Source organism: Hemitrygon akajei, chromosome 6 (genome assembly GCF_048418815.1).
Source record: "Hemitrygon akajei chromosome 6, sHemAka1.3, whole genome shotgun sequence".
Taxonomy (NCBI): Eukaryota; Metazoa; Chordata; class Chondrichthyes; order Myliobatiformes; family Dasyatidae; genus Hemitrygon; species Hemitrygon akajei.
The window spans coordinates 135,359,892-135,382,767 of NC_133129.1; the positions used below are offsets into that span (position 1 = coordinate 135,359,892).

Consider the following 22,876-nt stretch of genomic DNA (forward strand, 5'->3'; position numbering starts at 1 on the left):
ATACTGACAAATTGAATAACTTGGACTTCAAACTACGTAGTTGTGAGGCGGGTTCAGGTGAGCAGAAATTTTAAAGTTTGGAAGAAGAAAATAGTGCAGGGCAGTGCTAAAGTATGGCAACAAGGGGAAAAGCATGCAACTTTGAGAATGTACCTGTACTTTGCCTTTTGCAAAAAGTCAAAATTTGAGGTCTGTTATCTGAACCTACAAAGCATTTCTGTGTGATGGGTGGCTCAAATATCATACCTGAGTGTATCTAATTACCATTTCAGAAGAACTGAGTTTGGATTTTCCACAGTGTTTGACAATTTGGAAGGTAGCTGGAAAGTACAAGGTGGGATTATTCGAGTAGCAGAAATGATCTTGGCTTTGGCGATAATATTGACTTGGTTTGGTTGGACTTGATAAATAGCAAGAGAAATGATTTTAGTGGGTATAGTGTATAGAGTCCCTAACATTTGATCTACTTTAGTATAGAATACAAGTTTAGAATTTGCTTAAAAAGTAGTACACAATCCTTTGAGATAAATTGTCTTTGAACCTTTTGGTGTTCTGTCATGAACAAAACACAAGCCCTACACTTAATTGTTCATTCGGGGGAATACAGTTCCACATCTCTGAAATGTAAGCATTTTAAGATAGTCTGATTTATTTATTTCACTTTCTCTATCTTCAGGAGGGTAGTAATGGACATTTGCTCGCTGGTCAACTACTGCAGTAAAATTTCTGATCAGCATTACAGATTGGCAGTCAATTAATATTTATGTTTTTGTATTTATTTAATTTGTTGCCTTCTGTTTGCTTTCCTATCTTGGTTCTGAAACTTATTCAAATATAATCCTCCAAATGTTGAGATGACTTTCTATATGTGTGGCCCATTCTAGATGAGGATTTGTTATGTTTCCCTTTCCAATTCTTTGAAACAAAAGACTGATCTCAAACAAAGGAATATCAACTGCTAAAGATCATGGGATCATTGCCAGAGGTTTATTGTTCTGGTGTTCAGACCTTTGGAATAATTCCCATGCAAAGATGTCTGTTGTCTGGCCTCTGGTATCATTAGGTTGAAGGTTGTGGTTAATCCATCCAAACCTTGTGGTGGGAAACTACTGGTGCCAATACATTGTTGTATTGGAGATGAGTATAACGTTTGACTGGAGCAGATTGAAGTTATTAATAATATAAAATTGTTTATCAGTGGTTTTAATGCAGAGCCCGAATTGATGCCAAAAACTCCTTCAGAGAGGAAACGGCGTAGGAGATGCCCATCGATGGTCCAGGATCCAAATAAAAGGTAACAGTAATGTTTAATAAAGAAATGCAGTTAAATGAAGAAATACAGTTTAACTTCAGTAGTATGGTCTAAGCACATCTTGAGCTCAATAACTTGATTTTTTTCTGCTAAAAATCATCTTGATATCCAGTTCCAAAAAAGTCTCTCAAATTGCTAATGCATGGAAGTCAATAGACAAAGTATTGGTAAATGGGATTAGTTTGGATGGGTATTTGTTAGGCTTAGACTTGGTGGGTCAAAGGGAGTGTTTTGTTGTTGTATGACTATAATTTCAGTAATAGTTTGTGGAATTTTGAGTTTACTTGATAGGTTGCCAAAATGTTGATTTTTTTTTTTGGTTAAGAATTAAAAGGAGTGAAAGAAAAAGTAGTTTGTGCAATAGAAAACTGTAGTGTCAATTTAACATCTTAAATCCCCATCCAAAAGTTTAACGTGGTGAAGCAGGGATTGGCGGGGGAGAATTTATTGTTGGCATTTAAAACAAAATAAAAATGACTTGGATATGAAGTTTTGTGCTTCCATATGACTTTTATTTATCTGACTGGATTGGAATATTTTTCTATTTTAAATATGAAGCACAAAGTGCAATATACTCGTCAGACAAACTGCTCCATCTGTGGAGCAAGAAATGGTTAACATTTCAAGTTAATGACCTTTCATCAATCTTTTGATTTTGTGTTTATTTTGATTATCCAAGTGTGTTTCAACCTTTTTAATATTCCTCAGGTTTTCAAGAAGCAGAAGGAGTTTAAGACGTTCTTCAGTTAAGCGGATAAAACTGAGGAACAGGGTCTTCGAGGAAGATGACAAGTGCACTAAAATGGTTGGGCAGACAGAGCCTGCAGGCCTGACTCGATCAGCATCATGTGCTGCAACAACACTCAGTCGAGAACCTGAGAAGGCTATAATGCTCCCTGTTGTTCCTATAAATAGCAGAGCTCCGTTGATTGACCTGTCGCCCAATGGTTGCAAAAGTGCAGAATTGCATGAGAAGGCTCGAGAGGCTTGCATGGGGCAACCTGTGCAGATTTCTGAATTTGTGAACTTGCCCCAGAAAACAGGTGAGACAAAACTTCCACCTCAGAATGTCACTATCATTAAATCATTAACTCCTGGTGCCACTGTGGGAAGGATGTTTCCCATGCTGGGAGAGTCTAGGACAAGAGGGCACAGCCTCTGTGTAGAGGGGCACCCTTTCAAAACAGATGCAGAGAAATTTCTTTAACCAGAGGGTTGTGAATTTGTTTCCATATGCAGCTGTGGAGGCCAGGTCGTTGGGTGTATTTACGGCTGAGCTTGATAGGTTCTTGATTGGACATGGCATCAAAGGTTATGGGGAGAAACCTGGGGACTGGGGTTGAGGAGGAGATAGAAAAAAGGATCAGCCATGATTGAATGGCAGAGCAGACTCGATGGGCCAGATGGCCTAATTCTGCTCCTATGTCCTATGGTCACTTTCTTGAACCTTAACTGCTGTATTCGTGAAACAGATAGTTTGATAATAACTGCAGATGGAAGATGGGTTGGGTTATTGGGAGCTGAGCCATGCTGCAGCTGCTGAGAGCTGCATCTCTGTGGAAAACTTAAATGTCTGTCTGTAGTAGCAGCAGAAGAGCACGAAAGTTGATGAGGAAATTTACAGCTGGCCGTAAATCCAGTTGTGTAAGGTAGTTAGATAAGTATTCATTGAATGTTCAGCAAGCTAACGTGATGCAGGAATCCACCAGGAAATCATTGCGCAAATCCATTGCCAGGAGAAAGAATATCTCACTTTCTTCTGCTTTCACTTGCAAGTATTGCCATCAAAAAGATATTGAAAATGCTCTCGTCAGGCAACATCTCTGGAAAGACGCAATCTGCTCAGGGACTTCTCAAAATGATATCTGGTTTAGCTAGTATAACTTGAGGGGATTGTCCCCAGGAATGGATCGTTCACTGACTGGGGTGCACACTGTAAATGTTTTTTTTTAATGATATTTGAGGGATGTGTTGGGTTGGTAGGGGTAGGGGCAAATGATGAGAAAGACTGAGTGATTATGTTCTCAGAACTTGCCTACAAAGGTGGTGAAACAACAGTCAACTGAGACAACTTCTGCCTTGCCTCATTGATGTTTTCTCCTCTGTGTGATCTGGGTGACTTATTTTTCACTCGCTGGAATACACTTCATTCTGAAGGGCAAGTCTTGCTGTTAATTGGTTAAAAATTCTGTAATAATCAGAGGGACAAACAATATATTTCAAACTATTTGAAATGTGTAAACATGAAAGTGAGAATCTTATTCAAGGTTTAAAAACAAAAAGAAAATCACATCTTAAACATTGGTGTCTTCTCAACTACCTAACCTCATCAATATGTTTGAATCCAGGATTGGTTATATTTCTGGGTTTCAGTTTTTGCTTATTGATTCCATATTTTCAAGAACTTGCCACTTCAAAAAAAATTTTTGCTCAATACATCAAACTTTTGCTAGTGTTTTATATAACGCTGTTTTACTTCAATATTTGTCTATTTTATCCTCAGGCAATAATTCCATTGAGAAAACCAAAGAAAACTTGAACAATGAATGGTGAGGTTTTCATTTGACATCCAAACGGAAAAGAGTGCTCAATGTTTCAAATCCTTCGTATTTTTTGTCAAATGTGGCTATATGGAAATGTGTACACATTTGTGTATTATCTAAAAGTCCGATCTAGAATTTGCCAGCAATGGCTTCTATTTCCACACCAAAATCATCACTGGCATCATCCAAAGATGGGATGCTTGTCTTTTCCATCTCTGACCCCATTCCAAAAAAAACCTGTCAGTTTCAGTGTGTGCAGTGACGTTCTCTCAGGTCACTTCCTGTCTACAATTTCAAATTCAAGTTTAATTGTCATTCAACTATAAACATAAATACAGCCAAATGAAAGTGTTCCTCTGGGGCCAAGGCCACAGCACCAAAGGACACACATGGCATGTATAGCACAGATTGTTTTCTTCTATCGTAACTTGGTCATGTAAATGTATACAGTGGATTCTAGTTAATTGGGCCAGCCATTTATTTGGGACAACTCTTAAGGAACAAAAATTAATCACAAATTGCCAGGATTTCCTCCATTTAATTGGGACACTATGCCGCTTCATTAGAGCAGGAGACTTGTCGAACAGGTTCTAACTAGCGTCAGTCGCACACACTTGTATGGTTGTTAGGCACTACATGGTGCTTAGAACGAACAGTTTTTAAATGGCATCAGTTGTGTGTTTTTGTTTGTGTTTTAAAATCAGTGATTTTTTTTTGTCTGCCTGATTTTCTTGTGTACAATGGATGAATTCTGTCAAAACTTAAGAACTAATGCAATTTATCAGACTGTAATACTATTGGTAGCGTTCTAGTTTGTTCAATATTTCACTTAGTTTGTTATTCTAGTTTTTTTTAATACCCCTTGTAACTGTTTCATGGAACTTCAGCTAAATGGGTCAAAATATGCTGGCCCTGATATGTTCTCAATTAACCAGAATTCACTGTATATATTCCAAATCTGTGTGTCAAGGACTATAGTTTGATGGTGCAGCAGTCCTTACTATGCACTAGTGCAGCTGCAAATGAATGCAATCCAACTAGTGTTCCACCAGGTAAGCATTGGAGGGCAGCACTGACTGGGGGGCCTGTCCCCATTCCTGTAGGATTTGTCAGGACTGTCAATCAGCTGATACTTAATCAGCATAAATTTACTTTCTTTATTCACCTGTAAACTTTATCTTCATCTCCAAATCTGTTCTCTTGCTGGTTTCATTATTTTTTTTAGCTGCTGTGTTTTTTTTTGAAGTTGCACCAGCTTCTGGTGGTGTTCTGCCAACTGCAGCTTCTTTCTAACCCATTTGTCCTTGCCATCATCCATACCGTTACAAGTTGTGCAATGTACATTTTAATGTTTGACTATTCTACCCGCCCAAGGCCCTTTTTCCAAATGTGAATTGTCCTGGGGTTTTTTTTAAAGTCCTGAGCTGCTTTCTTGAACTGATGCAGTCCTTCCTGTAAGTTCTCCATTGTACTATTTGGAGAACTCCAGTCTTTACACAGTCACATTAAAGCAGGGGTTCCCAACTTTTATGCTGTGGAGTCTTACCATTATCTGAGTGGTCTGTGGATCCGAGGTTGGGAACCCCTTGCTTTAAAGGAACGTCCAGTAAAGGATGGTGAATGACTTGCAGATGTGTAGCACATAAACCCTTATCCTTATTTGGTGGTAGAGGTCATTGGTTTGCAAACCAAAGGAGGAATGCAGCAGGAAGGAAATTGTAGACCGTTTAGCCTGAACTCAGTGGTTGAGAAGTTGTTGGCGTCAATGGTTAAGGATGAGATTATGGAGTACTTGGTGACACAGGACAAGATAGCACAAAGTTGGCATGGCTTCCTTAAGGAAATTCTTGCCTGACAGATCTGTTGGAATTCTTTGAGATTACAAGTAGGGTGGATAAAGGGGATGCAGTGGATGTTGGAAATTTGGACTTTCAGAAGGCCTTTAACAAGGTGCCACACACATGAGGCTGCTTACCAAGCTAAGAGCCCATGGTATTACAGGAAAGTTACTGGCATCTGAGACAGATGTGGAGAAATATCTTTTAGCTAGAGGTGGTGAATTTGTTACAATAGACAATAGGTGCAGAAGTAGACCCTTTGGCCCTTCGAGCCTGCACCTCCATTTTGAGATCGTGGCTGATCATCTACTATCAATACCCGGTTCGTGCCTTGTCCACATATCCCTTGATTCCCCTATCCATAAGATACCTATCTAGCTCCTTCTTGAAAGCATCCAGAGAATTGGACTCCACTGCCTTCCGAGGCAGTGCATTCCAGACCCCCACAACTCTCTGGGAGAAGAAGTTTTTCCTTAACTCTGTCCTAAATGACCTACCCCTTATTCTCAAACCATGCCCTCTGGTACTGGACTCTCCCAGCATCTGGAACATATTTCCTGCCTCTATCTTGTCCAATCCCTTAATAATCTTATATGTTGCAATCAGATCCCCTCTCAATCTCCTTAATTCCAGTGTGTACAAGCCCAGTCTCTCTAACCTCTCTGCGTAAGACAGTCCGGACATCCCAGGAATTACCACAGGCAGCTGTGAAGGCCAGGTCATTGGGTATATTTAAGGTGGAGATTGATAGGTTCTTGATTGGACACAACATCAAAGGTTACGGTTTGAAGGCTGGGGAGGGGGGCTGGGGAGTGGGGAAGGATCTGCCATGATTGAATGGTGGAGCAGACTCAATGGGCCAAATGGCCTAATTTTGCCCCTATGTCTTGTGGTCTTAAATGAGTGAAGTTATCCCCTTTTGTTCAAGTGCCTGATGGTTAAGGGGTCGTAACTGTTCTTGATTCTGGTGGTGCGAGTCCTGAGGCTCTTCTATCTTGACCTGATTGCAGCAGTGAGAAAAGAGCGTGTCCTGGGTGGAGAAGATCCTTGATGAATGCTGCTTCTCTATGGCAACGTTTAATGGAGATGTGCTCAATGGTTGGGAGGGATTTACCTGTGAAGCACTGGGCCAAATCCACTACCTTTTGTAAGATCTCCATTCAAAGGCATTGGTGTTCTTGTACCAGGCTGCTTTCCACCACACATCTATAGAAGCTTGCCAAGGTTTTCAATAACATGCTGAACCCCCACAGGCTCCTGAGGAAGTAGCCACGGTCGTGCTTTTGTCACACTAATATTTATATGACCCAGGAATTTAAAGTTATTAACCCTCTCCACCTCTGATCCTCCAATGATTGGTTACTGGCTTATGGACCTCTGGTTTCTCTCTCTTGAAGTATGTAATCTGTTCCTTGGTCTTATTGAAATTGAGTGAGAGGCAGGAAAATGGGTTTGAGAGGGAATAATAAGCCAGCCATGATCAAACACTAGATCATACTTGGCTGTCGGAATGGTCTAACTCTGTTCTGATGTCTTGTGGTATCAGGTCAGTAGAAATGAAGTCTTTCTTGTTATTGATTTCGGTGGTTTAACATTATTTAAGAATTATTCAATGCATTATTCTTGTAGTAGAGTACTCAGTGTTGGTGGACACTTGGGAACAAACGTGTCTTGTTATTGCAGTGTTGAAGCAATTTCATTTGCACTCGAACCCGAGCAACCTGAAGAGGAGCTGCCAGCCGCATTGGTATTTATAATAGAAATGATCTTTCTGTAGTTTTGTTTAATTTGTATTTTGTCACATTTAATACCAAGATGGCGTTGTCTATTTGTATAAAGGCTTCTGAAGAAGATTGTAGGAACTCTCAAAATCCAACAAAAGTTTCCATCAGCTGTTCAGAGAATATGACTGTTGCTGCAGTTAAACCACAAGCCTGCAAAACCTCAAGAATTCAAAGGAAAGGTCTGTGTATATATCTTGCTTCATAGGTCACTGAAGCTCAACATTGTTGCATGTTGTGTTACGTTATTGTGCTGCTTTGAGTTTTCTGTACAAGATGTGTTGGTGTTGTAGAAAGTTTCTTTTAAACAGCAGTCAAGGATGTTTGTAGCAGGAATATTCCTTATTTCAGTAACACTATGTAAGAAAAATCTTTCAATAGGCAGTATGAAGAAATAATGTGCTGTAGCATTTTTATAAAAACTACATATAGTGGCAACAGCAGCCATTTCAAAACCCAGAGTATAATGATGTATCTATATAATTGTTTTTCAGATTAATCTAGTATCAGCTGAATTTGAAGAGCAAAAATTAACATGAAGTTGAGCTGGATAATATCTGACAACTGTACCCTTCAAATATAACGACAATTTGTATTAACTTGAATAAACATTCCAAATTTGCAGAAACTTGCAAGTGCCTTTTTAAAAGGAAAAAAAATACACATGTGGCACTTTGCAAGTCTTTATTTCATCTTCATAAGAACTGAAAAGCCCTGCTGCTGTTTCAGATAAATCCCTTTCTTTCCTTGTCCTAAAACTATCATGTTGCTCTAGGCTGAGTTATTTTGGGACACTGTTTTGTTTCAATGAGATCACTTGTCATTCTTGATATAGACGTATTATTCTTGATCCTTCTTTGTCATTAAACTGACTTTTCCATAAATTGTAAATAGCCAAGGCACCGGCAGTGATCACATAGTTACCAGGCTGGATATAAACTGCAAATCTGAGAATGTTATTTACCTAAGATCTGGCTCTTGATCCTCAGTATTAGTTTGGCACTCTTACTAAGTCGTATTGTGGAGTAACTAATTAGGTAGCATCTTGTTGAATATCTTCTATGTAATGCTGACTTTTTTTACCCTCCCCATTGGCACTGCCTCTCCTACTGGCATATCCTACAGTTCTTGCACCTTTTTCCAGTTTGTGCTCTCTACTTTGGTTTTGTTTGTGTTCACTTTTCCTCTCTTACTGCCCCCAGTATAACCTATCCCCATGGCACACTTTTGTGTCTTCACTGCTTTATTATAGAACGCAGTACGTCCAAACGATGTCTTTTATCTATGCTACCAGTTGCATTTGAAGAAATATGAATAAATTGGTTAGCTGTGTTGCCAAATCGATAGGTGCATTTAATGTCAGAAATGTATACAATATACATCCTTTTCTTCGCAAACATCCACGAAAACAGGAGTGCTCCAAAGAATGAATGACAGTTAAATGTTAGAACCCCAAAGCCCCCCCCCCCCCCAGCTCCCCCTCCCATGCACGAGCAGCAGCAAAGCGACACCCCCCCCCCCCCCCCCACCAGCAAAAAAGCATCTGCACCCTCCACCGAGCACTCAAGCGTTCGGCAAAGCATCAATAAAGGTAGACCTTTAGTACCCAAAGACTACTCGTTCACCCGGTTATTTGACATACCACAGGCTCTCTCATTCCCTAAGAAAGGAAAAAGAGAAATTGTGTGTTCCTGTAGCTTTTGTTTCTATAATTCTTGACAGGCTTGATTTATCACCCCAAACTCCTGTGTCTTTTAAATTCTTGAATAGTAATGTTATAATTGCTGTTTTCCAAACTCTGAGTGAGAGCTTTTTAAAAACTTCATGGAATTTTGCGGTAGTGGAAATGTACATGGAATCGGAGGAGGTAGTGGAGGTACTTAATGAATACTTCAGTGTTCACCAGGGAAAAAGATGGGGGGTGACTTACAGTGAACTCTAATGCTTGAGTGTATAGATATTAAGAAAGAGGATGTGCTGGAGCTTTTGAAAAGCATTAAGTTAGATAAGTCACTGGGACTGGATGAGATGTACCCCAGGCTACTGTGAAGCAAGGGAGGACATTGCTGAACCTTTTGTGGTAATCTTTATGTCATCAGTAGGGATGAGAGAAGTATTGGAGGGTTGCAAATGTTGTTCCCTTGTTCAAGAAAGGGAATAGAGATAACTCAGGAAACTGTAGACCAGTGAGTTTGACTTCATTGGTGGACAAGTTGTGTGGAGAAGATCCTGAGAGGTAGGATGTATGAGCGTTTGGAGAAACATTATCTGATTAGGGATAGTCAGCATGGCTTTGTCAAGGGCAGGTCATGTCTTACAGGCCTGATTGAATTTTTGTAACAAAACACATTGAAGGTAGAGCAGTGGATGTAGTGTATATAGATTTCAGTAAGGCATTTGATAAGGTTCCCCATGTAAGCCTCATTCAGAAAGTAATGAGCATGGAATCCAAGGAGACCTTGCTTTGTGGATTCAGAATTGGCTTGCCCACAGAAGGCAAGGGTGGATGTAGATGGTTTGTATTCTGCACAGAGGTCGGTGACCAGTTGTGTTCCACAGGGATCTGACCCTTCCTCTTTTGTGGTTTTTATAAATGACTTGGATGAAGAAGGAGAAGGATGGGTTAGTAAGTTTGATGACAAAAGTTGGGGGTATTGTGGATAGTCTGGGGGGGTTGTCAGAGGTTACAGTGGGACATTGATGGAATGCAGAACTGGGCTGAGAAGTGGCACATGGAGCTCAACCCAGAACTGTGAGATGGTTCATTTCGGTAGGTCCAATTTGAGGGTAGAGTATAAAACAAATGTTAAGACTCTTGGCTGTGTGGAGGATCTGAGAGATCTTGGGGTCAATGTCGATAGGACACTCAAAGCTGCTGTGCAGGTTGACAGTGTTGTTAAGAAGGCGTGTGGTGAGTTGGACTTCATCAATCATGCGTCTTGAGTTCAAGAGCTGTGAGGTAATGTCATGGTTATATTAGACCTTGGTCAAACCCCACTTGGAGTACTGTGTTCAGTTCTGTTCATCTCACTACAGGAAGGATATGGATACTATAGAGAGTGCAGAGGAGATTTACACGGATGGTCCTGGGATTGGATGGCATACCTTGTGAGAATAGGTTGAGTGAACTTGGCTTTTTCTCCTTAGAGCGACAGAGGATGAGAGGTGACCTGATCGAGGCGTATAAGATGGGAGGCATTGATTGTGTGGATAGCCAGATGTTTTTTCCCAGGGCTGAAGTGGCTAGCAAGAGAAGGCATAGTTTTAAAGTGCAAGCAGGTAGAAGGGGGATATTAGAGGTAAATTTTTCACAGAGTGGTGGGTGCGTGGAATGCACTGTCGGCAGCAGTGGTGGAAACAGATACAATGAGGTCTTTTAAGAGCCTTTTTGATATGTACATGGAGCTTAGAAAAAGTAGAGCTATGCTCTAGGGAAATTCTAGGTGGTCTCTAGAGTAGGTTGCATGGTCTGCAGAACATTGTGGGTCGAAGAGATGTAATGTGCTGTACATTTCTGTGTTCTGCAGCCACTTCCTATGATGGGATATCTGTTCTGGGAGGTTTTTTTTTAAAGCTTTAGACCAATTAATTTGCCTAGTACATCCTTATTAAATAAAATGTTTTGCATTCTCATTCTTTGTTTCTTGGCTGTTTTTTTTTTAATGCCTATGGTAGAAAGTCTACAAAATATTTGCTTGACTAATCTGGCTTTTTTGTCTCCCTGTTAATTAATTTTCCTTCCTCAACTGACATTTTGTCTATCTTTTTTTTGCAAACAACATTGGTTTAGAACAGTGCCGTTTAAAAATATTGGAACTATGTCATGCCCAATGCTTAGAAATTCAGTGATTGGAAAAATGAGCAATAAAAGGGATGAGAAAGAAATGAAAGGGATTCACTCCCTGGTTTTTTTTTAATGTACCTGAAGGGAAACTAGGTAACGTTGGTGAGGGATGGGAATGTGTTATTTTGAAATCTAACTAAATGTCATGGTTTGATGCTGAATAACTCCAGGTACTGAAATAGGACTTTGACACTTGATACTTTGATCATGTGTTTAATTTTCACAGATAATATTAATTCTGATAAAGTCAACTCTGCCAACCGGACTGATGGGTGAGTTTCTATATGATTTATTATGTTGGGTATTAACTGTCTGCTGAGCCTATTGTCCTAAAGCTTAAATGTGCTCATCTGATATCTCTATTTAATGTACTATACTTCTATCTTCAAAAATCAACTGATGGTTTACTGTTGTTCTGTATGCCTGACATCACAGGATTGTCATAATTGAATTTCCACCAAATATCTGGGAGACCAAAGCTCTTTGGTTCCATCCCAAAATAGACTGCCTGGTATGTCTGTATAGGATTGTAACTGAGCTCATCTTGGTATCCAATAGCACCTATTTTTATATCACTTGCCTATCATCTACCTTACCTTTGCTTGCCTGCATTGAAAACCACAATTATGGCTAGATCTAGACTGCAACACTGGGCTGCGTAGCGTTGGCTGTCTGTCGTTCTACCATATGAATGCCCATACTCCATTTACCCTTCATTTCTCTGCTGCAGTTCCCAGTTAAGCAGTACCTCAATTCTAAAATGTTCTTAAATCCTTTAATACGTTGTCCAACTCTAACATTTGTCCTAGTCAGAGATTCTATCACTCAATGACAAATTTGGAGTAACTTGTACTGGCCAATAAACTTGAGTCTGTACATCTTTGAAATGTGGGAAGAAACTGAATGGTTAGTCAGATTGCAGATGTCACCAAACTTGATGATGATAGTGGAAAGTGATGAAGATTATCTAAGATTACAGCAGGATCTAGCTCATCTGGGAAAAAGGCCCAATGAATGGCAGAGGGGATTTGGACAAATGTTAAGTGTTGTATTTTGGTAATGAAACTACATTGGGACTGCCACAGTAAATGGCAGGATCATGGAGAGTTTTGTGCAATTACCTACAGTAGTTCCCTGAAAGTGACAACACAGGTAGACAGGGTTGTGAAGGATGTTTGGCATGCTTGCTTCCATCAGAGTGAGTACTGGTGTAGGATCTTGTGAGGCAATTGTACAGGTCACTGGGTTCAGCTCTCATTGCCAAGCTAAAAGAAGGATGACATTATGCTGAAAAATATGCAGAAATATTAATAAGGTTGTTACTGGGAGTCAAAAGGCTTGAATTACAAAGAAAAGCTGAGATTCCCCCCCCTTCTATCTAACAGAGCATGAGTTTGAGGAATGACCTTGTAGGGGTATATAACATAATGAAGGTCAAAGATGAGTGGAACATCCAGTTTTTATCCCCAGGGTAGGGTATTCCAAAGCTATAAAGTATTTAAAGAGAGAGGAGAATTTTATAGGACAGTGAAGGATGACACACGGGGTGATGGGAATGTGGAATTGGCTACCAGAAGAAGTGGTAGAGATGAGTACAGTTACAATATTTAAGACACTTAAACACGTACATGGATTTGATGCATTTAAAGAGGTATATGCCAAACCCAGGCAGTTGCGACTAGGTCAAATAGACATTGTGGTTGGGACGGACAAGTTGGACTGAAAGACTGTCTCTGTACTACACAACTATAACTAAACCTGTGACCACGGGGAGAAATGCGCACTTAACACGGCACCTATGATTGCAACTGAACCCAGGTCTCCGAGAGGCATTGATTCTTCTAGCTTTGCCATTCTGCTACCTTGTCTCCTCACCTTTTCCATTTCTGCCTCTTAATCATCCCAAATTGCTTCACTTCATGATCTAGCGGCCAAGTTTAAAATCCTGAAATTCCCTCTTTCCCAAACTCTGCTGCCTTTAAAACCAGCCTTGTCAGTCCGGTTTTTGGTCATCTGCCGGTCATTTTAAAATTTCACGAAGTAAAATTGTAAATTGGGCGGCAGTTGAGCTGATCCAAGGTGCTCTTTGTAGAGCAGTTTGGGTCACTCGGTATCTTTATTGTAGCAGCATCCTTGTTGGTTTTTATCTGTTCTGCTTTGTACAGTGAAAGACTGAGAAATGGAGCTATGGTTGTATCAAAAGTTATTTTTCATGTCTATAAGAATCTATTTTCCCCATAAATGATTTTTCACAATTTTTGAGCTTGTGGATAATCATTGTATTATAGAAAACAATACCTGTTATTGTCTGATAAGAGGTAGGGGGCACAAAGTTTTGATTAAATTAAGACCAGTCTTTTAAAAGGTCTGTGAAAAACTTGTATTAGAGTATAATCTCCCCCCCCCCCACCCTCAACTGCCTTCATTGAATTGTGTAATAGCGATAGAACACTACAGCAGAGAAACAGGCCTTCAGCCCATCTAGTCTTTGCCGAAACATTTAAACTGCCTAGTTCCATCAACTTGCACGTGGACCATAACCCTCCATACCCCTCCCATCCAAATTCCTCTTAAATGTTGAAATCAGACCCACATCCACCACTTGCACTGGAAGCTCATTCCACATTTTCACCACCCTCTGAGTGAAGAAGTCCCCCTTAGGTTTGCCTTAAACATTTCAGCTGTCACCCTTAACTCGTGAAGTCTATTTTTATCTTGCCCAACCTCAGTGGAAAAAGCCTTGCATTTAGCCTATCTATACCCCTCATAATTTTGTATACCTCTATTCCCTAGAATGGAATTTCAGGTAGATGGAGCTCATCAGCCTGGGAAGGCAGTCCATCTAAGAGAGGGAAACCTCTGATTTCAAACCTCTGCTGCCTTATGGCCATACCCACTTGTGGGAAAGGCTTTGGGAGTAAACCCTGAGGACAAATCCGGAGCTGGGGTCCCTAAGGCAGTCCGACGTTGTCTTCAACCTCACTCTGGCAACTCCTGCAACGTCACTGGTGCCAAGCTGTATCGGCCCTTGCCCTTCTAACAACATCGGTGGCATGGAGGGGGGAGACTTGCTACTTGGGCAACTGCTGGTCTTCCATAGAATCTTGCCCAGGCCTGCGCCCTGGAGAGGACACTCAGACTTTCCAGGCACAGATCCATGGTCTCGCGAGACTAACGAATGCCATCATCATCATTCCCTAGAACATAGAAGAAAGAGGAGAGACTTGATGACTTGAGTCCTAAACCATTTAAACTTTCCCTATAACTGAGGCTCTGAAGTCTTGTAAATATTCTCTGCACTCTTACAATCTTATTTACATCTTTCCTGTAGGTAGGTGACCAGAACTGCACACAATTCTCCAAATTGGCCTCACCGATGTCTTGACCACTTCTACACAACATCCTAACTCCTGTACTCGTATTTTAAATAATGAAGGCCAATGTGCCTAAAATTCTTTACAATCCCATCTACCTAGCCACTTTGAAGGAATTGTGGATTTGTGTTCTGAGATCTGTTCTATTGCACTTCTCAGCTATACTGCTCACCATTCGAGTCCTACCCTGGTTTGCCCTCTTAAGTGCAATGCTTCAGTTATTTGCTTTAAATTCCATCTGCCATTTTTTTTCAGGCCACTTTTAAAGCTGGTCCAGATCCCACTGCAAGGTTCCATAGCCTGCCTTGATGTCCATTATGCATTCAATCTTGGTGTCATCTGCGAATTTGCTGATCTGGTTTACTACGTTATCATCTAGATTGTTGGTATAGATGACAGATAACAATGAAGCCAGCACTGGTTCCTGTGGCACACCATTAATCACAGACCTCCTGTCAGAGGCAACAATTTATTACCACTCTCTGGCTTCTCCCGCAAAGCTAGTGTAGTCTAATTTACTACCTCATCCTGAATGCCAAGCAACTGAACTTTCTTGGTCAGCCTCCCATACAGGACCTTGTCAAAGGACTTGCTAAAGTCCATGTAAACACTATTCACCACCTTGCCTTCATCAACTTTATTAGTAACTTCCTCAAAATTGTATAAAATCGGTTAGACATGAGTTGCCAAGCACAAAGCCATGTTGACTATCCCCATTCAGTCTTTGTCTACCAATGCTTGTATATCCAGTGTTAATGATTTTCCATCCTGAAAAGTATCACAGCTATTGCTGTAAAATTAAAATGTTATTCTTTGGTTGTGGCAACAAGATCAATATTTAAATACCTTTTGAAGGAAAGAATATGATTTTAAACTAGTGTGCGCTAAAGCATGGGTATGGAAAACAGTTGTTACAGAATCTTGTTGATTATCCGATACAAAACTTCATTGGCTTCTTGTGTTGCTTTGTCTCAGGTGTAAGAACAGTTGCAAACATGGAGTGGAAAGTGAACCTAGTGATCCTGGGGTATTAAGCAGTGAGGACCTTTTATTGAAAGGGCCTGCTTCACCATCTGCCAGTAAGGTAATTCTTGAACATGATTTTTCATAATATCTGAATTACTTCAAGATTTCCTTGTAAAACTTTCCTATTGAAAATGAGTGGAACAGAAGAATGTTTTTATTTATTCATCTTGTACTTGTCAGTAAACAATGGTCTCATTTACCTGTGTATATATTTTCCCTTGTTTTCAGAATATGGTCCCTGTACATAGAGGTGTTGAGGGGATTAAGCAGGTTGATTCTTTGGCCAAAAAGGCTGTTAAAAGTTCATCTGTGGATATCGACCTTCTACTTAGCAAATCAGGAGCTAAGAATTGGGGGGTTATGGCAAGACTTGTGGGATAATGGGCATAAGGGGGTGACACATTTACAGAGTACATAAAAGTGATTGATGGGAGATGATTGATGGGAGAAGGGAAGAAATTATATTGACTTAGAATTGGGCATACTGTGCTTAATTATTCCTTGTATCTTGTTGGAAAACATCACTGGGGTGTGTTGGTGTTATTGTCATTATGAAACATGTCATTGTGAAGCACATAAGGTTGAAAGAAAGCAAATGCAGGCTACACTACTAGCTTTGGGGGTTTTGGGGTGTAAAGTAATGGAAGTGATTTAAAAAAAATTTAATTTGTAATATTTCATTATTTACAATCTATAGGGCTCTTTGAGGTAATTTAGTTTTCATTTGATAAAGAACTAGAAGGGGTTTTATTTCCCAGCTCTCCTACACCGCATTCCAGTCCAGTTGGTGGCGGTAAAGCACCTTAAGTTGGGCTGCCAACCACCGTTAAAAGTCAGAAGAATACAGCAAAATTTGTCTATTGATATTATGCCACTTCTGCAGAAGAATAGTTTACCCATTCCCTTTTTCAATGTACCTTTTGTGTTTTAGTTTTTATATTTATAATTTTGGCAATTATGAAAAGACCAATGTATTTTGCAGCATTATTAAATAGTTTCATAAGGGGAAATTATTTTCATTCTAGTAAACACCTTCTAAAGACAATTGGTAGCTTTGTCTAAAACTGGAATGGTTTTAAAGTTGGGAATGAATTTTATTCCATGTACAATACAGGTGTGTGTTAACTATATCCACATGGCATGCAAATTGGCACATTTTTATTTGGCAATACAGCACAGAGCTGATCCTTCGAGCTATGCCACACCAGCAACCACTCATTTAACCCTAACCTAATCACAGGACAATTTATAATGACCAATTAACCTAGCCAGTACGTCTTTAGACTGTGGGAGGAAACCAGAACCCTAGGGAAACCCACACACTCCACGGGGAGGATGTACAAACTCCCTACAGAAGTGATCTCTGAACTCTGGAAAATCCTGAGCTGTAATAGAGTCGTGCTAATCGCTACACCACTGTGGCGCCCAAGGTGGTTTTCTAGATGATTCAACCAAAAATTGCACAAACTTGTTGCAAGCAGTTCAGAATAATTACCGTAGTTATTGAAGGCTGCTGTTCCATTCAGTGGTAAAGTCCTTAACTTAATCTTCATTCAGTTACTGTTTGAAAATTAGCTTTTTATTTCCTTTCACTGGTTAGAATGCATACCTTTTTTGTGCTTTAAATCTGCGCCTATTCCTATTAAAAATTCTTTTTAATCTGTATGTTCTTATGCCAATTTAATAAGTAAGACAAACGGTACTCAATTTATTTGCTTCTCTTTCAATTAACTTTTTTTTGGGGTGGACTGAAGTCTATTGCTTTGTTTCCTTTCATACCCTATTGAAAATCACTTTTTAACTCTGCCTTCATTACTTTTTGTAATGGAAATTAGTCACAGTTCCTGATATAAACAAGTTGCATTTCAAGAACATCATACCAAATGGTTTAAACTCTATTGATTTATAGAACTTGTACTCTTATTATTCAGCTTGTATTGAATTTATGCTGTACTTTATACAATTAGCAGTGTTTGAATAAATACACTTGTGCTTCAAAAACACAATTTTATTGGTTCAAGATGCCTTATTGTTTTCAAAATTAATCGCTTATTTTTTTTGAACAGCTTTAGACAGTTGATTTTTAAAATATTTTCTGGTTCCTCAACACCCATGTCCTGTGAATTAACCCAAATGAGTTTTTGCTTCTGTAGGTGGTTCAGTCAAAGCACACAAAATTTTTTCATGCAGTTCAGAACAATCAGTTATTCAAAACTCCTGTTTCTGTTGGCCGTTCAATGGTGAAGTCCTTTATTTTGCGCAAGACTCCAGTGAAAGTTGATGCCAAGGTACTGTATGTTTGTACTGCCTTAATGGTTTCATTCTCACAAATGGGTCTGAAGAAGTACAGCCTAATAATCTCAGCTGGATTTGTCACTTGTTGCTAGTGAACTTTTTATGTTAGTCTGTGTGTACCAATACTTTGTATTGTCTTAATTTCTGTCTATTGATCATCGTTATGTGTCGTGTCGAATGATGTGGGTGGTCATGGTCTATGATCAGGATTGTTCTGAGCAAATTTTTCTATAGAAGTGATTTTTGCCATTCCCTTCTGACTTGTAAAGACAGTGCCCAGGTGAAGCTAGTCGTTACTAGTACTCATCAGAGATTGGCGTCAGTGGTTGCATAACCAGGACATGTGAGCAGCTGGTGCATATCATGTGACCATCCACCACCTGCTCCAAGGGTTTCACGTGACCCTGATCAGGGGACTAAGCAGGTGTTACACCTTGCCCAAGAGTGATGCACGGGCTAGCGAAGGGAAGGAGCCTCTTCTACCTCATTTGGTAGAGACATATCTCCATTGTGTTTATTGAAATCTTTTATAAACCTACCAACTCTAACCCCATAACTTATAAAAGCATTATTCCCCTTTCTCAGTGCCTTTTGTCTATTCTGCATCTGTTCTCACGCTGAGGCTTTCCTTTTGAAAACGTCTGAGATGTTCTCCTCCTTCAAAGAACGTGGTTTCCCTTCCTCCACCATTGATGCTGCCCTCGCCCACATCTCGTCTATTTCCCAGACATCTGCCCTCACACCATTTTCCTGCTACCTTAACCAGAGTAGAGTTCTTATCCCACTTGTCCTTGACTACCATCCCATGAACCTCTGCATCCAGCATATCATTCTCTGCAACTTCCAGTCTACAACAGGATCCTACCACCACACACATCTTTACCTCCTGTTGTCCCTCCCCCATTCTCCACTTTCTGCAGGGATCGCTGTCTCTGATTTCCCCTGTCCATTTGTCTCTGCCCACTGATCTCCTTCCTGACACTGCATGTGGAACAAGTGCTACATTTGCCCATGCACCACCTCCCTCACCACCATTAAGGCCTCAACTAGTCCTTCCAGGTGAGGTAGTACTTCACTCGCAGTTCTGCTTACCATATCCTGTGTTCCCAGTGCCGCCACCTCTACGTTGGTGAGACCCGAAGTAGATTGAGGGGGGACTGCTTTGTTGAGCACCTTTGCTCCATCTGCAACAGGGAGGATTTCCCAGCGGCCAACCATTTTTATTGCCCTCTATTCCCATTCCAATATATTGGGCCATGGCTGCCTCTGCTGAGGCTACTCAGGATGGAGGAGCAATGCCTCATGTGAACTGGATAGCCTCCAACCTGATGGCATGAATATTGATTTTCTTAATTTCCTGTAACTTTTCTGTAGCCCCCTCTCTTCCAACCCCTCCCCACTTCTCCTTCTCCTCACCTGCTTATCGTACCCCTCTTCCCTTCTTTCTCTCATGGTCCACTCTCCTATCAGATTCCTCCTTCAGCCCTTGCCTTTTCTACCTATCACTTCCCCTCCCGCATCCACGTGGGTTTCCCATTCACTTTTCAGCTTGTACTCCTTCCCCCTTCCTTTCCAGTCCTTGTCTCAGCCCGAGACATTGACTATTTATTCATTTCTATAGATGCTGCCTGACCCAAGTTCCTCGAGCATTTTGTGTGTACTACTCTGGAGTTCCAGCATCTGTAGAATCTTTGTAGTCATTTAATAATTTTTTTTTAAATGCCAGTGTATACATGCAATAAAACTATATGTAAAGATCCTTTTTGAGGGGTGATATGAATAAGCTTACAGTATTTTTGTAACATCTTGGCATTTCTGATTTTTTTTTGAGCCTGGAACTAAAGGGGTCCTATATAAATGAAAAGCAACAGCTGAATATTGAAAGTAGCTAAAAACAGATGAATCCCAGCTTTGCACTTTTGAAAGTATTTACATGTAAATACTTCATACACTTGTGCCATTTTCCAAAGCATGATTTTCATAATGTAGTAATTGGGAGTGCCTGAGCTTTTTAAAAATATTCAATTAGTTCAAGAGGTAACATGTAGATTGATAATCGATTTGGTTTTAATGTGATGCTGGCACTGTGATTAAATGTGCACTCACACAATGGTAACAGTTAATTTATAGTACACGAGGAATAATGTATGTAGTTTATAGTAATCAGTTTATAATTGTGCGGTATATAATTTAGGAGGTGATCCATAAGGCAAACCTTAAGAAACAAGAGCAAGAAGGAAAAAGAATACAGAAACCAGAGGAAGAGAAAAAACACAAATTGGGAGAGTTTAAAAAGTAAGCACATTCAAATTTGATTGCCGTTTCCCATTCTGAACTTCCGTAGATTCCGGACTACAGAGCGCACCTGATTAAAAGCCGCTGGCTCTAATTTTAGAAATAAAATCAATTTTTTAATTGTAAAGGCCGCACCGGATTTTCGGCCGCACCGGATTTTCGGCCGCAGGTGTCCCACGTTGTAATATGAGATATTTACACAGAAAGATATTACACGTGAGGATTTTTTTAACTTTTAATTAAATCCATATGGTAACAAAAACAAATACATATTGCAAATGCTTTTTTTCGAACCGGGCCCGTAACGCGGCTACTTTTAAATATACGTTGCTTATACTTCTTTACTGAACAACATTCCAATATCTCCTAACGACTGGTAAAAAATATATATACTGCAGCCTACCAGGAAAAGTTATTGATCACCTTTAACTTAAAAGCAGCGTTCGCTCAGATCCAAAGCCGCTCGCGTAATGCGCTCCCTCCCTCCGTCCCGTTTCATCGCAAACCGGCATTTTCCCACAAGACACCGCGAAACCGGGTGTGACATCATAGCATCCCGCGATGTAGTACAGAAAACAAATATAGTTAAAACTCTTCTAACTTTAACTAGAAAATGAATTACTAAGCGAAAATATTATAAACTAAGTAACTGCCATAAGGCAGCACAATGCTTCGAGTGTTTTCCATGTTGATGAGGGTGAGTACAAATGACTGATTTACAATAATTTAATTGTGAAAGTGCGCTTGATTTATCGTACAATTTCATTGGACCTCTGTGAACTACTCATCAATTTTATTGGTCTACTGTTATGAGGCAAAATGTTTACGAGGCGGCATGAAAAAAAACCATGTATTAGCCGCTCTGGATTATAGGCCGCAAAGTTCAAAGCTGTTCAAAATGTGGGAAAAAAGTAGCGGCTTAAAATCCGGAATCTACGGTAGCTGTGCATTAGAATACATTCTGATAAAACTGATCATGATTATAATTACTTGCCATGACTGTTGCCAGTTTATCTTCTGTTGCTGCTTGCCCCAGAAATCTCCCCCTTGCCCTGCCAGTTAGAGTTACAACTGTGATGCAATTACAAGTGAAATTCTGATTATTTTTTTTGCTAATTCTCTTTGAAACAAACCATTGAATCACATTTCTTGCTAGAATTGCTTGAGTTCTTTTGCTTGTGGGATTCCACAAAATTTTGTATGTATTTAAGTTAAACTATGAATTGTTGTTATTAGATGACTGCACCTTTTTTCTGCAAAGTTCTAAGTATGACCAGGATATTAGTATATTAGTCCAACGTATAATTCTCCATAACTTCCGCCACCTCCAACGGGATCCCACTACCAAACACATTTTTCCCTTCCCATCCCCCCCTTCTGCTTTCCACAGGGATCGCTCCCTACGCGACTCCCATGTCCACTCGTCCCCCCCATCCCTTCCCACCGATCTCCCTCCTGGCACTTATCCTTGTAAACGGAACAAGTGCTACACCTGCCCTTACACTTCCTCCCTCACCACCATTCAGGGCCCCAGACAGTCCTTCCAGGTGAGGCGACACTTCACCTGTGAGTCAGCTGGTGTGGTATACTGCGTCCGGTGCTCCTGGTGTGGCCTTTTATATATTGGTGAGACCCAACGCAGACTGGGAGACCGTTTCGCTGAACACCTACACTCGGTCCGCCAGAGAAAGTAGGATCTCCCAGTGGCCACACATTTTAATTCCATGTCCCATTCCCATTCTGATATGTCTATCCATGGCCTTCTCTATTGTCAGAATGAATCCAAACTCAGGTTGGAGGAACAACACCTTATATACCGGCTGGGTAGCCTCCAACCTGATGGCATGAACATTGACTTCTCTAACTTCTGTTAATGCCCCTCCTCTCTTTCTTACCCCATCCCTGACATATTTAGTTGTTTGCCTGTTCTCCATCTCCCTCTGGTGCTCCCCCCTCCCCCTTTCTTTCTCCTGAGGCCTCCCATCCCATGATCCTTTCCCTTCTCCAGCTCTGTATCACTTTCGCCAATCACCTTTCCAGCTCTTAGCTTCATCCCACCCCCTCCGGTCTTCTCCTATCATTTCGCATTTCCCCCTCCCCCCACTACTTTCAAATCTCTTACTATCTTTCCTTTCGGTTAGTCCTGACGAAGGGTCTCAGCCCAAAACGTCGACAGCACTTCTCCCTATAGATGCTGCCACCAGCATTTTGTGTGTGTTGTTGCCAGGATATTAGTGTTGTGTATGAGTACATTAAGGTGTTTAGAGGTTAAGGAGGAGGAAGTGTTGGGCCTTGTATTAAGGTGAAAAGTTCCCAATGGTTGATGGGATTTACCACAGGTTTTTGAAGGAGGCAAGAGACAAGATTGCTGGGTCCTTGACCATTTTCTCCATGTCTTCCCTAGCCACAGGCAAGGTCCTGGAGGACTAGTGAGTGGCTAATGTTGTACTTTTATTTAAGGAGAGAACAAGGAGAAAATACGGGGAACCATAGACCAGTGAGTTTCATGTTCCTGGTAGGGAAATTGCTGGAGAAAATTCTTGGATAAAGATATGAGCATTTGAAATA

The 22,876-nt window shown here is 40.5% G+C and overlaps 1 protein-coding gene across 1 annotated transcript in view; it reads left to right on the forward strand.

Moving 5' to 3' along the window:
• Nucleotides 1–22,876, forward strand: part of LOC140729513 (uncharacterized) — a 79,095-nt gene that overhangs the window by 29,045 nt on the left and 27,174 nt on the right. The window contains exons 3-11 of the mRNA XM_073049317.1: nucleotides 1,199–1,294; nucleotides 2,021–2,355; nucleotides 3,816–3,861; nucleotides 7,377–7,440; nucleotides 7,533–7,656; nucleotides 11,545–11,590; nucleotides 15,668–15,776; nucleotides 17,872–18,006; nucleotides 20,208–20,308. Of these exons, the coding sequence (XP_072905418.1) occupies nucleotides 1,199–1,294; nucleotides 2,021–2,355; nucleotides 3,816–3,861; nucleotides 7,377–7,440; nucleotides 7,533–7,656; nucleotides 11,545–11,590; nucleotides 15,668–15,776; nucleotides 17,872–18,006; nucleotides 20,208–20,308 (1,056 nt within the window). The remainder of the gene's footprint in view (nucleotides 1–1,198; nucleotides 1,295–2,020; nucleotides 2,356–3,815; nucleotides 3,862–7,376; nucleotides 7,441–7,532; nucleotides 7,657–11,544; nucleotides 11,591–15,667; nucleotides 15,777–17,871; nucleotides 18,007–20,207; nucleotides 20,309–22,876) is intronic.